The sequence below is a fragment of the Rattus norvegicus genome, chromosome 12, assembly GCF_036323735.1.
Source record: "Rattus norvegicus strain BN/NHsdMcwi chromosome 12, GRCr8, whole genome shotgun sequence".
NCBI classification, from domain to species: domain Eukaryota; kingdom Metazoa; phylum Chordata; class Mammalia; order Rodentia; family Muridae; genus Rattus; species Rattus norvegicus.
In genome coordinates this window covers 37,017,735-37,033,362 of record NC_086030.1, presented here as the reverse complement: position 1 = coordinate 37,033,362, position 15,628 = coordinate 37,017,735, and the positions used below count along the sequence as shown (strand labels likewise).

The 15,628-nt window shown below is 51.4% G+C and overlaps 1 protein-coding gene and 1 long non-coding RNA gene across 3 annotated transcripts in view; one reads left to right on the top strand and one right to left on the bottom strand.

Annotated features, from left to right (window-relative positions):
* Positions 1–1,265: 1,265 nt before the first annotated feature.
* On the top strand, positions 1,266–4,148 carry LOC120095963 (uncharacterized). Its single transcript, XR_005491951.2, has 3 exons — positions 1,266–1,528; positions 1,906–1,964; positions 3,406–4,148. It is a non-coding gene; the product is annotated as an uncharacterized LOC120095963 (long non-coding RNA).
* Positions 4,149–9,380: 5,232 nt separating this feature from the next.
* Scarb1 (scavenger receptor class B, member 1) overlaps positions 9,381–15,628 on the bottom strand; it is a 66,681-nt gene continuing 60,433 nt past the window's right edge. Inside the window, exons 12-13 of one of the 2 annotated variants that reach the window (NM_031541.2) lie at positions 13,067–13,195; positions 9,381–10,124 (exon numbers count right to left, since the gene is read on the bottom strand). In NM_031541.2, the coding sequence (NP_113729.1) occupies positions 13,067–13,195 (129 nt within the window). In that variant the 3' untranslated portion in view covers positions 9,381–10,124. The remainder of the gene's footprint in view (positions 10,125–13,066; positions 13,196–15,628) is intronic. The other variant, XM_017598269.3, reaches the window with a different exon arrangement.

The window sequence follows — 15,628 nt, the reverse complement described above, 5'->3', positions numbered from 1 at the left end:
CAGCCATCCTCCTCCACCTGTCAAGCCAAGCATAGCTCCAGTTGGTCTCCACCACACACGAGACCCCCTCCTCCTGCAGGCCCGCCATCCACCCGCATCCATCACTCCCAAGACAGAAATGAAGCCGCAGCTGTATCACTGTCCCTGCTCTGAAAACAAACGTCAGTTTTACGCTTGATATATCTGTGACTTTGCCGTGACATTTCCGAGGCGGCAGGAGGCCGTTACTGGGTGACAGCATTCTATTCCACTGACATTATCTCTTAATTACAATATGCAAGCAACACGGAAAGACGGCCCATAAATAGCTCATTTGGGGTTTCTGCTCTGCCACGGCGGCCGCGCAGACGCTGCGGAGCTGTGCGTCGAGGGGTTCAGCTCGAAAATGAAGTGTGGGAGGGGAGGGCTGGGGAGGGCTGGGGAGGGATGAATGGCTGCAGGGGCGGGTGGCTGCGTGTCCTGACTCAATGACAGTGTGTTCAGCAGCGCGGGTGTCAGGAAGTGAGGCATCTCGACGGGGCTTCCAGCAGTCTCCTGGGTGTCTCTACTCTCATCCCTGTCAAAACAGCCCGCCACCACCAATCCTGAGGACTTTAATGTCTGGCACCGAGGGACGGGCATTGATTTTTTTTTTCTTCCAGGAAATTAATTCTGTGAGGAATCATAGCCCAGGCCTGAACTCAGAGAGATCAACCTGCCTCCCTGAGTAGCAGGTCTGATAGGAAGGATGTACCATTACCCAGAACCCCACTCGCTCCTTGCAGTTACCCTCTCTGGCCAGCTTCTGAACCAGTCATGCCTTTCCCACCTACCTGTCTGTTGTAAACCACCCGCAGTGTGTAAGCCTTTGTCCCGAGAGTCCCAGATTCAAGTTCTGCCACTGAGCAATCCAGGATGCCTGAATCCTGCCATGTGGCCAATAGCGGCATCTGCTGGTGATTTGTGGGATTGCATGGCACTTTGCCTGGGTCTCCCCCCAGGTCATAGGATTTATTCCGCAGTCTGAACCGTGACACATCTGAAAACCATTTCCAACTGCCAGGAGCGAAATGTCCATCCAAAGTCCCTCTCGCCCACTCTCATCTGGACCTTGGAGTGGGTGAGGCAGGAAGTGGCTTTCCTGCGAATTGTACGTGGGCACGGTACGGTCATAGAGTCTTGCCGGAGCAGGGAGCAGATACAATGCATCCAGTCTGCAGCCACAGGACTGGCCTCCCACCCCTGCCTGCTCCCTCGCCAAAGCTGATGTCACAAGGAAACCATGTCCTGCCCCCGAACAGCTGCTGCCCACAGTCTGAGACCACAGAGCCAAGAGCCGTACAAACCTGGGTCAGAGAGGCCTGAGACTGGGTCCCTGCCTCTCAAACAGAAAACATTCCTGTGGCCCAGCAGAGGGCAGATGGTAGCCATAGCCACAGGAAAAGACTAGAGGGAACAACACTGCGCTATGTCTATTGGCTTCCAAATCCTTCTCCACACTTTCCTATCCATCTGTGGCGATGTGATCTCGGGGCAGGGATAGGATAAGGTAAGAGCAGGGTAGGGTTGAAGGGGGCGGGTTGGGGGCGGAGACCCAGGTCCTAAGGGAGTAGATGAGAGAAATGGGTATCTGCCCATATCGCAAAGTTCCTTCTGTTTTCCTACATACAAGATGTGACTGGCAACGCACAGGACCTGGTATGACATAAATCTGACTCCAGTATGGCTCCACGTATAGTCCTAGTACGTCAACTCTCCAGCCCAGCCCACCAAACCTCAGAGTGGGGCAGCCCCCGCCCCTGAACCTGTATACCAACTTCCCAAATTCCAAGGGATCCTTCCGTCCCCTTGCTGCCTCACTCTCTCCTGTGACAGGCTCTGGGAGACGGGTGCTATTTTTAGACAAATGACTCTTTCTTCATCCAGCACTTGTCGACTGTCTGGGACAAGCCTGAACTGGGGTTCTCACCATGCAGCCTGACCAGGTAAACAGGGCTCCTTCTAGACCAGCAGTTCTCAACCTGTGCGTTGAGACCCCCTTGGGCAAACCTCTATCTCTGAAAATATTTCCATTATGATTCATAACCGGCAGCAAAACTACGGTTATGAAGTAGCAACAAAAATAATTTTATGGTTGGGGGGTGGCTATAACATAAGGAACTGTATTAAAGGGTCACGGCGTCAGGAAGGTTCAGAACCCCTGTTCTAGACAGATGCAGTTTGAGGCCTGAGACTGTGACCTCCCTTCCTCCCCAGGCCTCCTGAGGTTCCCAACCTCAGCGCCGGCCATGCTTCCTGACCTAGGTTGAGATGTTCTTTCTGGGGTCACCAGCACGGTGGGCAGTCCTTGGGTACTGCATATAGAGGAACAGTGGGTAGCATCCATGAGGGGGCGTAGCTGCTGAGGTAACCAAGAGGCCATGGGTTATGACATCATCGCTCTGTGCCTCAGTTTCCTCATTGGGAAAACAAGGGGAATGGTGACATTTCTCATGTCACAATTACTGAACACATGTGGTCAGTGTGAACTATTTGTCTAGCACTCAGCAACTACTCAAGTAATGACAAGATCTCATGGATGTAGAAACCAGAGGCTAGCTGCTAGCTTTGATCTCACTGAGTAGGTAGTGGCCAGAACCTGCAATTTTTATTTTATTGTAAAAATTTAGTGTATGCATATGTATCTCTCTGTATGTGAATGTGTGCACACATGAATGCAATACCCACAGTGGCCAGGAGAAGGCGCCAGACTTTTCCTGGACCTGGAGTTACACGTGAGTCGGTACTGGGAACTAAACTCCGGTCCCCTGCAGGAGCTCCAAAGTGTTCTTAACTGCTGAGCTGTTTCTCCAGCCCCCATAATCTGCCATTTTGTAGTCTTCAAGGACATAGATCTCAATAACCATTTCAAAATCACCCCAAGGACGACTGTAGGACCTGAGCCCCAGGTTTACTTTGGAGATGCCCGTCTCAGTGCCTGGCTTCCTGGGCTGAAGAACTGTCACTATTTGCATAGACATTGTCTGCAAGCCCTATACTCTGACAACACGACACAGCGTCTGTGTGTGGGAGCTGAAGATAGTTTTTTTTTTTTTTTTTTAAGTGTAATAGAGAGTTTACTTGAAGGCATGGGAGAGGGGCATGTGAAGGGGCGTTGAGAAGGGAGGAGAGAGAGAGAGAGGGGGGGGGAGGGAGAGAGAGAGAGAGAGAGAGAGAGAGAGAGAGAGAGAGAGAGAGAGAGAGGAAGAGGCCGACCCAGAACACTTGGAGAGAGAGCGGGGGAGGGGAAAGAGGAGAGAGAGAAAAGGGTCAGAGGAAAAGTGGGGATAGCCTTTTAAATGCAAACATATCCAACTGTAGACCTTATGCAGCCCGGGTTTGTTACATTGTTTTTGTTTGTTTGTTTTTCACTCTTAACATGTCCAGAGCCTCGAAAAATAGATGTTCCTCCTCCGTCTCAAAACTGCCTCAGAAGCCTGGAGTAGTTGAGTATGCTGTCGGCTTCCTGACTAGAACCACAGCGACCCCTGGTGGCCATTCTCTGTACCTACATCTGCTTCAAGCTATTCCATGCTCCTGCTTGCTATTCCCACAACCTTTATTGCCCAACTGCCCTTGGCTACTGGGCCCACTCCCTCTCCCCAGGGGCATCCCTTAGCCAGCAGTCTCTGCCTCATGCTCTCTCCTTCTAGGGAACTCAGCCCCGCAGGATCCCAACACACAGAAAGTCACGGGGTCACTTGCTGAATGAGAGAATCTAAGCATTTCCTCAGAGTGAAAAGTGCTCCGCACACAGCAGGTGCCTAATAGTTGCTTCCTGGAAGCTGGGCATCCCAGCGTTCTCACTGTAGTCCCATCTCTGGAGTGACTGCCCACACGCCCCTTTTTATTTCTTATTTATTTCGTAAATAAGTAATTGCTATGTAACCCAGGTTGGCTTCAAATTCATCGTTGCCCTGCTTCAGCCTGTTGAGGTCTGCACCACACTGCTGTTCACGGCCCAAGTCCTAATCATGAGCCCTGGGTTTTAGTTTCGGGGCTCCTGAACAAGCCTCTTAGTGTTAAGACCCTTTCAAATTCTAAAGATTAAGAAAGAAATATTTCTGGCGTGGGAGAGGCGCTCTGGAACACTCATAAAATAAAATTCCTTAAGGTTGCCCATCCCCGAATCAGTCTGTGGATAGTTAATGACGGGGTTTCCACCTCCCAAGAACCGAGGGACACTGGCCAACCTTACAGACGCCACGCGTCATCCTTTGTGTGCAACCCGCCCTCCAGTGGTCAGTTCTGGAATTGCACAGAAGTCGGTCCTGGATTTTTTTTTTTCTTTTTAACTGGATGCGGGTTGAGGGGGTTGTCTTCAGAATAGGGAAAAGCTACCTACGTGTTTAAGGACAAGCTGTAGCAGACGAAATCTCAGAAAGACTCCTGGGAAGAACAGAAGTGGAAGCCCAGGCTGCCTATGAGAGCCAGGAGCGGCCTGGCCGACCGTCCCACATACTCCAGGGACAGATCAAAACACGACGGTGTGGTGAACGCGAATGCAGGCAGAGGTTCCACCCACCTCCTTGGCTGTTCCACCCCCTGCAGAGGCTCTGGCTTTCGCTCATTGCTTTTTTTTCTTTTCCTGAGGTGGGCTTCACCTTCAGCCCAAATTGTCCTAGAACTCACGATCCCCTGGCTTCAGCCTCATGAATGCCGGGCTGACACCAAGGAGTCTGGCTCCATTTTGATTTGCCTAACAATAGTCTCATGCAGCCCAGGCTGGCTCTACCTTCTTGTGTACCTCATTTATTCCCTGAATTCCCGAGGCTTCTGTCACTGCCTCTTGGGTGCACTGTCTTAAAGGGGTGGGGGTTGCTCGGGTCTGGGACTCGGCCGTGCCCCTTAAAAGAAGCAGCAGGAGAGCAAAACCATCTGAGAGGAAGGGTGTTGGTTGGGCGACTCCGGAGACCTGCACCCCACCCCAGGACCCTGGTGCCAAGCACACAGCGGGCTCCGGGCAGATATTTCCTGAAAAAGTTGACGTGCTCCAGGGTCACATACCAGAGTTTCCATCACAATGCCAGGGCTGGAGGCAGGGGCCGTACTCCAACAACCAGAGTTAAGATTCCATAGCATCCTGGCATCAACTGGGGTACAAAAGCACTGTAGGGGTGCTGAGGTGAAAAAACTGAGTGAGCAGTTATCACGGGTCGGGTGGGGGCATCCTAGTTTCATTTCTATCTCTGTGACAAGAGTAGCATGGAGAAACAAGGGACATTTCACTTACAGTTTCAAGTCTATTATTCCGGGGAGGTACAGGCAGGGACTCAGGCAGTGAGTCACATCACATCCACAGTCAGGAGCAGAGAGGAAATGGGACACACCCATGGTGCCTGCTTGCTCATGCTCAGCTAATTTTCTTCACTCTTACACAGGTCAGGACCCGGCCTAGGGAATGGCACCGCCCACAGTCGGGGTGAATCTTCCCACTTTAATTAACGATCAAGGCAAATACTCACACATGGGCCCCCCGAGACCAGTTTGATCTGTGTAGTTCCTCTCTGAGGGATTCTCTCTCCCTCACCCTTTCTTCCCAAGTGATTCTACGTTGTGTCAAGTTGACATCTTTAATTTACCAGCACGGAGGGCTTCCCATAGGAGGCAGGAGAACTAGGGATAGGGTAGCTGATGAAAGTGAGGCCTGGGTGAGGCAGGAGATGATCGAGGTGACACACCCTCCATTGGTAGCATAGGAGGTGGTGACAGTGTACAGAGCATCCTCCGAGAACTAGGAGCTACTGGATACTGAAGGGCCTGCAGGTTTAAGGGCTGTGTGTCACATGAACATAGAATTCTGGGCAAACTAGGCCCAGCATCTCACAGACACATGGCTTCTTCCTCTTTGAAAATTTAATTCTTGAAGCCAGGTGTGGCGAATGCCTTTGATCCCAGCACTTGGGAGGCAGACACAGGTGGATCTCTGACTTCAAGGCCAGCCTGGCTACACAGAAGAATCCTGTCTCAAAAAACAAAAACAAAACAGAAAACAAACAACAAAAACAAAAACAAAAGAGGAGGGGCTGGAGGGATAGCTCAGCTAATAACGTGGAAATAAACACAAGGATGTGAGTCCGAGTCCTGAGAGAGAGGGAGGGAGGGAGGGAGGGAGGGAGGGAGGGAGAGAGAGAGAGAGAGAGAGAGAGAGAGAGAGAGAGAGAGAGAGAGAGAGAGAGAGAGAGAGAGAGAGAGAGAGAGAGAGAGAGAGAGGGAGGGAGAGAGAGAGCGCGCGCCCAAGCCCAAACCAAAAGGATCCTTTTCCAGGAGCCAGCAGGGGGCGCTATAAGCGGCTGTTCCCTTTTGGGGCTTTGGGGCCTCCGCACAGCACAGACCTCTTCTACACACACACCCATGGGGGAGCCTTCCCACACTAGTTCCCAGAAGGCTGCAGATTGGGCAACCAGCTTTTGCAAGCGGGTTATTTCCATTCTCTGGCTTTCTATAAATGTGGAGAGAGATCAGTGGGTGTGCCGGTCCACAGGGTAAAAATACCCGGGTGATTGACGGCTGACAATAGGTGGCAGCCATCCGATCCCTGCGTACTGCTCTGCAGGGGAGGCGTCCCCGCAGCCAACTGGACAGGCGCCCCGCTGCCTGGTTCCTTCTGAGAATATTTGGAACAGACAGAGCTTGCCTGCTGCCAAATGTTACACACTGAGAGGAAGGTCAGTGTGTATATAGAGGTGGGGAGGTAGCGCTGGGGAAGTGGAACTTGAACCTCAAGCTTTGCTTTGCTCTGCTCTGCTTTGTTTTGTTTTGTTTTGTTTTGTTTTGTTTTGTTTTGGTTTTGAGACAGGGTTTCTCTGTGTAACCCCGGCCATCTTGGAACTCACTCTGTAGACCAGGCTGGCCTTGAACTCAAGAGATCCACCTGCCTCTGCCTCTGGAGTTCTGGGATTAGAAGAATGTTACCACCACCTCACTACTTTTGGCTTGGGGGGGGGTTGTTTTGTTTTTATTTAAGAGGGAATCTCACTACATAGTCTAGCTGGCTTGTACCTTGCTGTGTAAACCGAGTTAGCCTCGAATTCACAGAGATCCTCTGTCTTCTGAGTGCTGGGATTAAAGGATTGTGCCATCACACCATCACAACACCTCCTCCTCCTCCTCCTCCTCCTCCTCCTCCTCCTTCTCCTCCTCTTCCTCCTCCCCCCTCCTCCCCCACTTTCTTCTTCCACCAGTTCTTACATAGCCTCAGGCTGGTCTTGAACTTGTGATGTAGCTCGAAATGACCTTGAACTTCTGATCTTCTTGCCTCTACCTCACACCTTTGCCCGCAGTTCATTCGATGCCGGGGATCTATCCCAAAGCTTTTTGCCCGCTAGGTGAACAGTCTGCCCACTGAACTCCAGTTCCAGTCCCTACTCTGTGTACACTTGAGCAGTGGGTCCTCAGATAGGACCATGCATTAAAACTCACAGAAGCACATAGATTCTTCCATTCTGTGTGCAGGGAAACTTCATAAACTACGTGTGGCAGAAAAGGCCGCCCGAGACAATGTCCACAGTCAGCAAAACATGACAGGCTAATGAGGCCAGACCTAGTGACTAGAGTGGGGTGTCCTGTTAGGGGCTGAATGTGTTTAGTCCCTTACCCAGTGAAAGGAGATCTGACCGCATGGGGCTCTGTTTGCTGGTAACAGATTAAGGTGGAGGGAGGTCCCAGGCCAGAGTTGAGTTTCCACACACCTATAAAAGCCAAGTAAAGGGGTTGGGGATTTGGCTCAGTGGCAGAGCGCTTGCCTAGCAAGCGCAAGGCCCTGGGTTCGGTCCTCAGCTCCGAAAAAAAGAAAAAAGAAAAAAAAAAAAAAGCAGCCATGTAAGACACAGACACCTGCAGGGCAGGGGACAAACATCCCCAGAACCCCAGCCAGCCTGACCCAACCTTCCTGAGCCTCCAGACTCCTGAGCATGGGTGTCTGCCTGAGTCCTCCTGCCCTCTGTCTGTGGTGCAATAGAAGCAGGCACAGAAACCAGACCAGGAAAGTCACAAGGAACCCAGGCAGAGGTGCATGTCTCTGGTCCCAGCCATGCAGAAGGATAAGGCCAGAAGATTCCTTGAGCCCAGAAGTTCCCAACCAACCTGAGTAGCACAGAAAGGCTGTTTATCCCCAGTCATAGAAATAATAAATCTGGTGCACACCTTTAATCCCAGCACTTAGGAGGCAGAGGCAGGTGGATCTGTGAGTTCGAGACCAGCCTGGTCTATGGAGTGAGTTCTAGGACAGCCTGGGCTACAGAGAGAAACCCTGTCTTGGAGAAAAGAAATCTGGATATGGTGGGGGTATGCCTGCCATCCCAGCATTTGGGGCAGAGAGGCAAGAGGATGACAGGTTCCAGCCCAACTTTTCCTAACAAAGGTAGAACCTGTCTTACAAAACAAAACAAAAAAAAATATTAGCTTCACGTAGAGGTTTGTGTCCCACAGCATAATGGAGTGAATAATATGAGGTAGAAGAAAACTTTCAATGGCTCTAGGGCAGGAAGTAAGCAGTGCCAGTTGAAGAAGAAGTGCAGGGCCAGCGAGATGGCTCAGCGGGTTGAGGAGCTTGCTGCCAAACTGGAGGAACTGAGTTCAACACCCCCCCCTCACCTCCCAGGATCCACATGGTGAAGACAGAACCAATTCTTGCAGGTCACCCTCTGACCTACACATCTGTGCCATGGCATGGACCCACACACAATAATAATTTTTTTCTAAGAAAGCAAGGGGGTGCAGACCATTGCAACCAGAGTGTCTTATGTATTTTTTTTAAGATTTATTTATTTTTTATGTATGGGAGTATACTGCAGCTATCTTTAGACACACTGGAAAAATCATCGGATCCTATTACAGATGGTTGTGAGCCACCATGTGGTTGCTGGGATTTGAACTCAGGACCTCTGCAAGAGCAATCAGTGCTCTTAACTGCTGAGCCATCTCTCCAGCCCCATCTATGTATTTTTTAATGTTCACAGTAAAAACCTCTTGCCCAGTTCCTAGTGGGTCCCTTGAGGGTAAAACACGATTTTATTCTAAAACAGGGACACCAGGGAGAATTCCTGCTTTAACTTGGGACAAAACTTAGATAGACCCTTCTTTCCAACCCTTTCCCCCCACACTCCCCAGGTTTGTTACTTGGGTAACAAGGGTGCTTTGGCCTTGAACCCTGACTATAGGAAGGCCCAGGGGACCCCATGGGACAGAGGAACGACAGAGGTGGCCTGTCTTGGTGCACCCAAGCCACGTACATTAGGTTTGAGGTGGAAAAATGACTTGCGGCTGGTCGGTGCTGGCCTCACACCAGGAGACACGTTGGCAGTCGTGGCCTGGATCCTGGAGCCCCAGCCCTGCCCAGAAAACAGTCACAGAAGCCAGTGTTGAATTTGTGAAAAGGTTTATTGCTTCAGTCATGACTTTCTTTCAAAAGACGATAAAATTTCTCTTCCAGTAGAAAAAAAGGGGTCGATTGTGGGACGCTGGGCCTCTGTATACCCTACCCTCTGGTGAGATATACTAGGTGCCAGGGGTAGACGGCCCACACCTCTCTCTTTGACCCCACGCCTGAAAAATAAGGACCCTGAGGGGGCCTGCCACCGCTGCCACTTACAGTGGCCAATTCAGTGTTCAGGTGACAGCAGAGACTGTAGGAGAAGGGCCAGATACAGCGCCAGAGTGTGTGTGCAGACTGGTCAGGATCTGGAACTGCTTGTCCAGCCGTGACGCAAGAGGCCGATGTTTGCCCAGCCCCTAGGAGTGACAGATCTGTGTCCTCTGTGGGAACTAAGGCTTTCAGCCTGCTGGAGAAAGACGGAGAAAGTCAGGAGCCCCGGCGGCGCCAGCTCCTACAGGAGGGGCAGCTACAGTTCCCACAGCCTGGCTCACAGGTCACTTAGAAGAGGTCGCCTGTGGCCCAACAGGCTCTACTCAGCAGCGGGTCTGTCCCTGGTCCCTGAGTGTTTCCGCACACTATGTGCCGTGTGGACAGTGTGACATCTGGGGGCTCAGGACGTGGCACTGGCGGGTTGTCCGCTGAGAGAGTCCTCGAGAAGTGGGGTGTAGGGACTGGGCGGCTGGTCTGACCAAGCTATCAGGTTTGGGGGGCTCGTGGTGTCTTCTGGGCCCTGTGGAGAAAAAAAGAAGCTGAGTCACTGGCCTGTCACCTAGCCCTGCCCTGCCTAACCCCTTATCCCACCAGCACAGAAAACACTTCACCACCCCAGCACTGTCTGCCATGAACCCAGAGATGCCGCCCCCTATACACGGGGACTCCTCAGTCATGTAGATCTCTGGGTTCCGTTGTCCCCCTTTAGAGATGGGGAAACGGAGGCCAGAGAGACTGGCCCGTTACAGAGAGGAGGACAGAACAGAGTCCGGAGTAGGTAGATAACACTGTCACACAGAGAAACTAGGATGGGCCTAAATGTCTGTCCACAGGAGGACATGTTTAAAATGCTGTCTCAAGGGGTTGGGGATTTAGCTCAGTGGTAGAGCGCTTACCTAGGAAGCGCAAGGCCCTGGGTTCGGTCCCCAGCTCCGAAAAAAAGAACCAAAAAAATAAATAAATAAATAAATAAATAAATAAATAAAATGCTGTCTCAGGACAGGCCAGGGACAGCTGTTAAAACTGGCTGTTGTTCATAGAGGTAAGAAACACCATCTCACCAGACTGCTGTAATGGTGGCCACTGGGCCTTAGGGACAGTAGGGTGTTGGGGAAAGGGTATACAGAACAGGAAAAGATGGCTGAGGTAAGTCGAGAGACTCCGAGTCGAGAAGACTTCCCAACTTGGGAAAATGAATGGAAGGCAGGGAGAAGAGCACTGGGCGCCCCTGCCCTGCAAACCCCACCCCTCCCCTAGTGGCAGGGAAGGAAACTGCAGGGAGGCGTCTTCTCCTTGGACCAAAGCCAGTAGCCCTGCCCCCAGCACCCCAGCATTTGAGAAAGTCTCAGGGTGCTAGGGGGCGATGCTCAGAGGAGGAACAGACTAAGTAAAAGGCCCTGCCTTCAATCCCCAGCATCTCACACACACACACGGACAGACAAAATCAGAAGTAAAGTGGGGGGGCGGCAGGGAAGGGGACACAAGGTACAGTAGAGGTGCATGCACTTGGGAGACTGAGGCAGGAGGATCGCTTGTCTTGTAGGTTGGTCTCCCCCATGAAAAACACACACAACAAAGCCACAAGGCACTGGGTACCGATTTCCCCTCCTCTGGCTCCTTTCCCGTACCGTGTCTGACAGAGGAGAACTTAGAATGAGAGACAGATCAGTGAGAAGCAGAGGTTCACAGCATTTTCAAGGCCGCTCTGTTCAAGGCCAACCCTGCCCATTCGCCCCCAACCCCGTTGCCTTACAGCAACACCCACCCACCCGGGGGGACCTTGTTCATATTATATACCCTTTGACCTGGTGGCAGCTGTTTCCTGTCCATAGCAAACAGTAGCAGCCTCTAGGGGCCACCCCCATATGCAGGTGCACGGCAAAGTGTTGGGGGGCTCATAGAATTTCACTTAGCCAGGCCGTGGAGGGTTGGGTGGGTAGGGTAAGGTCCCTATGCAAGGGCCCACATGTCTCCCCCACATACGCTGATCCTCAGAGGACACTGCCCTCCCTAGCACATGGTCAGGGCCAGAGGTATCCCCCTGGAATGGGACTCAATCGATTCTCCATAGCCCGGGAAAGCCCTGAAGCCAAAAAGGATTAGACCAAGCTGGGAAAGTAAAGAGGAAACCCCAATTTTGTTCATTCTGTTAGGGTCTGAACAGGGTGGTGGCTGTGCACCTAGGGGCTCCACCTGGGCTAAAGTGACCACGGAGCTTCTGCTTGGAGCCTACATTTGTCCCCTAGGAGTCCCCCAACATCTCCTCAGGAAAGCCTTACCTATCCTCTGGCAATAGCAAACATCGCCATGACTGGAAGGAAGCAAGAGGCAACACTAAGCCTCCCCCAACCCTTCCTGGAAGGACCACTAAACCAGGACCCTTCCTCAGCTCCAGGGACACATGGTGACCCACTGAGCAGGAGAGCCCCCTCTGCTGGGCCTTGTCCTCTTTCCTCCTTCAGGGAGGTGGCACCCACCAGGACAATCCTACATCCACCAGGGTTCTATTTTATATTCTCAAACAGCTGGCATTGCTGGAAGTGGCCAGCTGGCCGCCCTGAGCCCAGGAGCTGAGCTGTGGCCTCCACACCCTTATCCCTACCCTGTCCCCAGCTCCCTCTCCAAGCAGTGTTCACACCCAGGCTGGCTCAAAGGCTAAAATAACAGCTTCCGTTGAGACAGGACTCACCTCTGCTAACCCCAAATTGCAGGGCCCATAGCTCTTCCTGTCCCTTCCCAGGCAGGGAGACGCCCTGTAAGGCTCAGTCTCTCCTGAGCCCTGATCCCTACAGGGCCTCGATCCCTACAGGGCCTCGAGATCTCAGAGAAGTGCTGTCCTGAATCCCTGCAAGGTGGGCTGTTAAGAAAGTCAGGATGCCAGCTCTACCTGAATCGGTGGCTTGCCACCAGGATCACCCATCCGCCATAGGGCAGACACATGACTTGCTTTAAATTCAGACTGTATCGAGCAGGTCTGTCGTGTACCCTGAGCACTCGACCACGAAATCCTATCCTCAGACCCGGCCCCAAAAATGCAGCTGGTTTTCAACCAATGTTTAAACTTCTTCACTTTTTAGTCACTTATTCTGGACTGGAGTCAGTGTGCAATTTTGCACCCTTTTTAGTCCAAAAAAAAAAAAAAAAAAAAAAACCAGTTTTCAAACCCTTTGGGCTGTAAGAGTCTCTTAGCTTCCGGGATGCACAGGGACCTGTATTTAGCAAACTGCAGGGGATGGAACTCTGAGAAGCAACTGGCTTAACCTTCATCTTCTAACAGGATCTTGAAAATGAGAGTCAGTGACTGAAGATCTGAGGAACTGAGGCAAGATGGGACCCACTGAGAGGCCAAGAGGGTGGGTCTTCACGTGGATGACGCCCAGACAGATGCTATAGGTAGAGAGGGTAGAACATGTCTACTGGCTATGCAAGGTGGGGTGAGGGTGGGGGTTACCTGGTACGCACCTACAGCTTGGCTTCTTGCAGTACCGTGCCCTTGGCAGCTGGTGACATCAGAGACTCAGAGTAGGCCTGCATGGCCTCCTTATCCTGCGAGCCCTTTTTACTACCACTCCAAAATAAAAAGCATTTCTCCTGGAAGACAACCAAGCTAGTTTATATGGCTGTGTCACTCAGCGGGTGACGCTGGGTCCCCCAGAAGCAAAGGGACAGAAGAGAACAGGATTGCAGAGTCCTCCTCCACCCTGCATTGTGGGCAAACTGCCCTAGAAGACCGGCAAGCGGGAAAGTCACCGACAGGAAGCAAGTGGTGGAGGTGGCCCCAGCGGGGCAGGCCTGGTGAGTATTTGGATTTCTCTGGTCTGGTTTGGTGGGGCTGGACTTGAACCTAGGGCCTGGGAACTACTGAGTACAATCTCTCACTTAACTCCTTCCCCCCCAAGTTTTTGGAGGTTTTCAATCAGAAGGAAACATTAACGCACTCTTGACTTGCTCTCCTTATGAATGACGTATGACTGACCAATTGTGTTGTTTACCAGCAAGCAGTTATAAAAAAACAAAACAAAACCCCAAGATGCTCGAGTGCACAAACACACAGGTGAGGCAGGCCTGGCTTTGTTAGGGCAAGGCAGGTAGGGTGTGGCTTACTTCTTTGGCCTCTGAGGAAACCTGCAGGGCAAGTAACCTCACCCCCAGACCCCCTTCTATTTTGGGATTCCTCATCTTGTTCCTCCTCTCTCCTCCAATGGTTGACTGGAAAAGCCTGGCTCAGCTCTCACTGGACAGCAGGAGGGAAGAGGGACACACCAGCCTGGAAGCCCAGATTGTGATGTCCACCAGATACTCCAAGCTATGGTCAATAAGGAGAGCCGGAGGCAACCAGATGCCCTTGGAGATGACAAGAGACTGGGGGGCCGGTGCTTGGATAGGGAAGCAGGGTACTGGTGACTCCAGAGGGATCCGGCCTTCCCACAGCAAGCAAGCAAGCAAGCATGTACACCTTTCAGAAAGAAAGCCAGCAGGTTGGAAGCTCCCCCCACCCCCAAGCACACACAGGAAGTTCAGCCTGTGGCCCCAGGACCTCTCAGGTGGGACCCTGTGGGCGGCTCTTCCACAGGTGTTCAAAGGTGGCCCGTGGCTCCCCTGCTTGCCGACAGCAATCCTCTCTTATCACAGCTGATCATAGTCCTGTCCCCAAATGCCCTGCTTCCTAACTGCAGCTGTCAGCACTACGAGGGGACTTGACCATTATCATAACCCCAAGATCTATGGACTTGGTTTACATCACGAGCGGATGCATACGTGCCCCTGAGGCCAGAAGGGAACTAAGGTTCTGGTCATGACCCCCTTTGCTTCCTGCTTTCAATGGCCGCATGCCCTGAGGTGACATTTCTCACTCAGTTTTGCTCTCTTCCTTATGGAAGTCACTCCTACCCCTGTCTGAAGCACACTGCTCTTTTCTGAAGTTTAACTTATTTTCTGAGACAATGTAGCTCAGGCTGGCCTGGATCAAACTTTACATGTAGCCAAGGATGGCTTTGAACTTCACATCCTCCTGCCTCAACTTCCCTCCTGAAGGCTGGGATTATAGGCATGGACCACCACACCTGCCGTGAAATAGTCTCCAGACTTGAAAGATTAAACCTGGAAAAGTATTTAGAGAGGCTTTGTGTTCTTTATATTTTATATTTAAAATATTTATGTATTAATTTTACGTGTATGAATATTTTCTGTTCAAGTATGAGCACTGTGTGCGTGCCTTCAGATCACCTGGAACTGGGGTTACAGAGGGTCGCAAAACAGCGAGTGGGTGGGAATAGAACCTGGGTCGTCTGCAAGCAGTAAGTGCTTATAACCACGGAGCCATCTCTCCAGACCTTTTTTCCTTTCGTCTTCTTTTTCAAATCCTTTCATTAATTTTTTTTCTTTTCTTTTTCTTTTTTCTTTTTTTTTCAGAGCTGGGGACCAAACCCAGGGCCTTGCGCTTGCTAGGCAAGCGCTCTACCACTGAATCCCCAACCTTCCTTTCATTAATTTTGATCATGGGTTGTTGTTTTTTTTTTCCTGTCAGCGTTGAAGACTGAATGCAGGGCCTTGCATTGGCTAAACAAGTGCCCTATTGCTGACGTAAAACCTCAGCCTCATATTCTGATATATTTGGGTGAAGCCAAATTTATAACTAATTTCTTTCACTTGTTCCTTTTAGAAAATTTAAGTTCAAGATACCATCTGTGGCTTCTCCCGTTTCCACCTCACACCCAGCTCTGGCCCAGAGCATTTTCCTTGGGTAAAATGATCTTTTCTCTTTTTTCTTTTTCTTTTCTATTTTTCAGAGCTGGGGACCGAACCCAGGGCCTTGTGCTTGCTAGGCAAGCGCTCTACCACTGAGCTAAATCTCCAACCCCAAAATGATCTTTTCTCTTCTTGGCTTTCATTTGCTTTGCTAACCAGGCCACCCCCCCCAGTCCCCACCTCCACCTTCAGCAGGCACTTCACACAGTGCACCCACTTGCTGGTCAAATGGCTTGCGTACCTGTCTCAGCTCAGCACCCACCCGGGAGGGTCCTG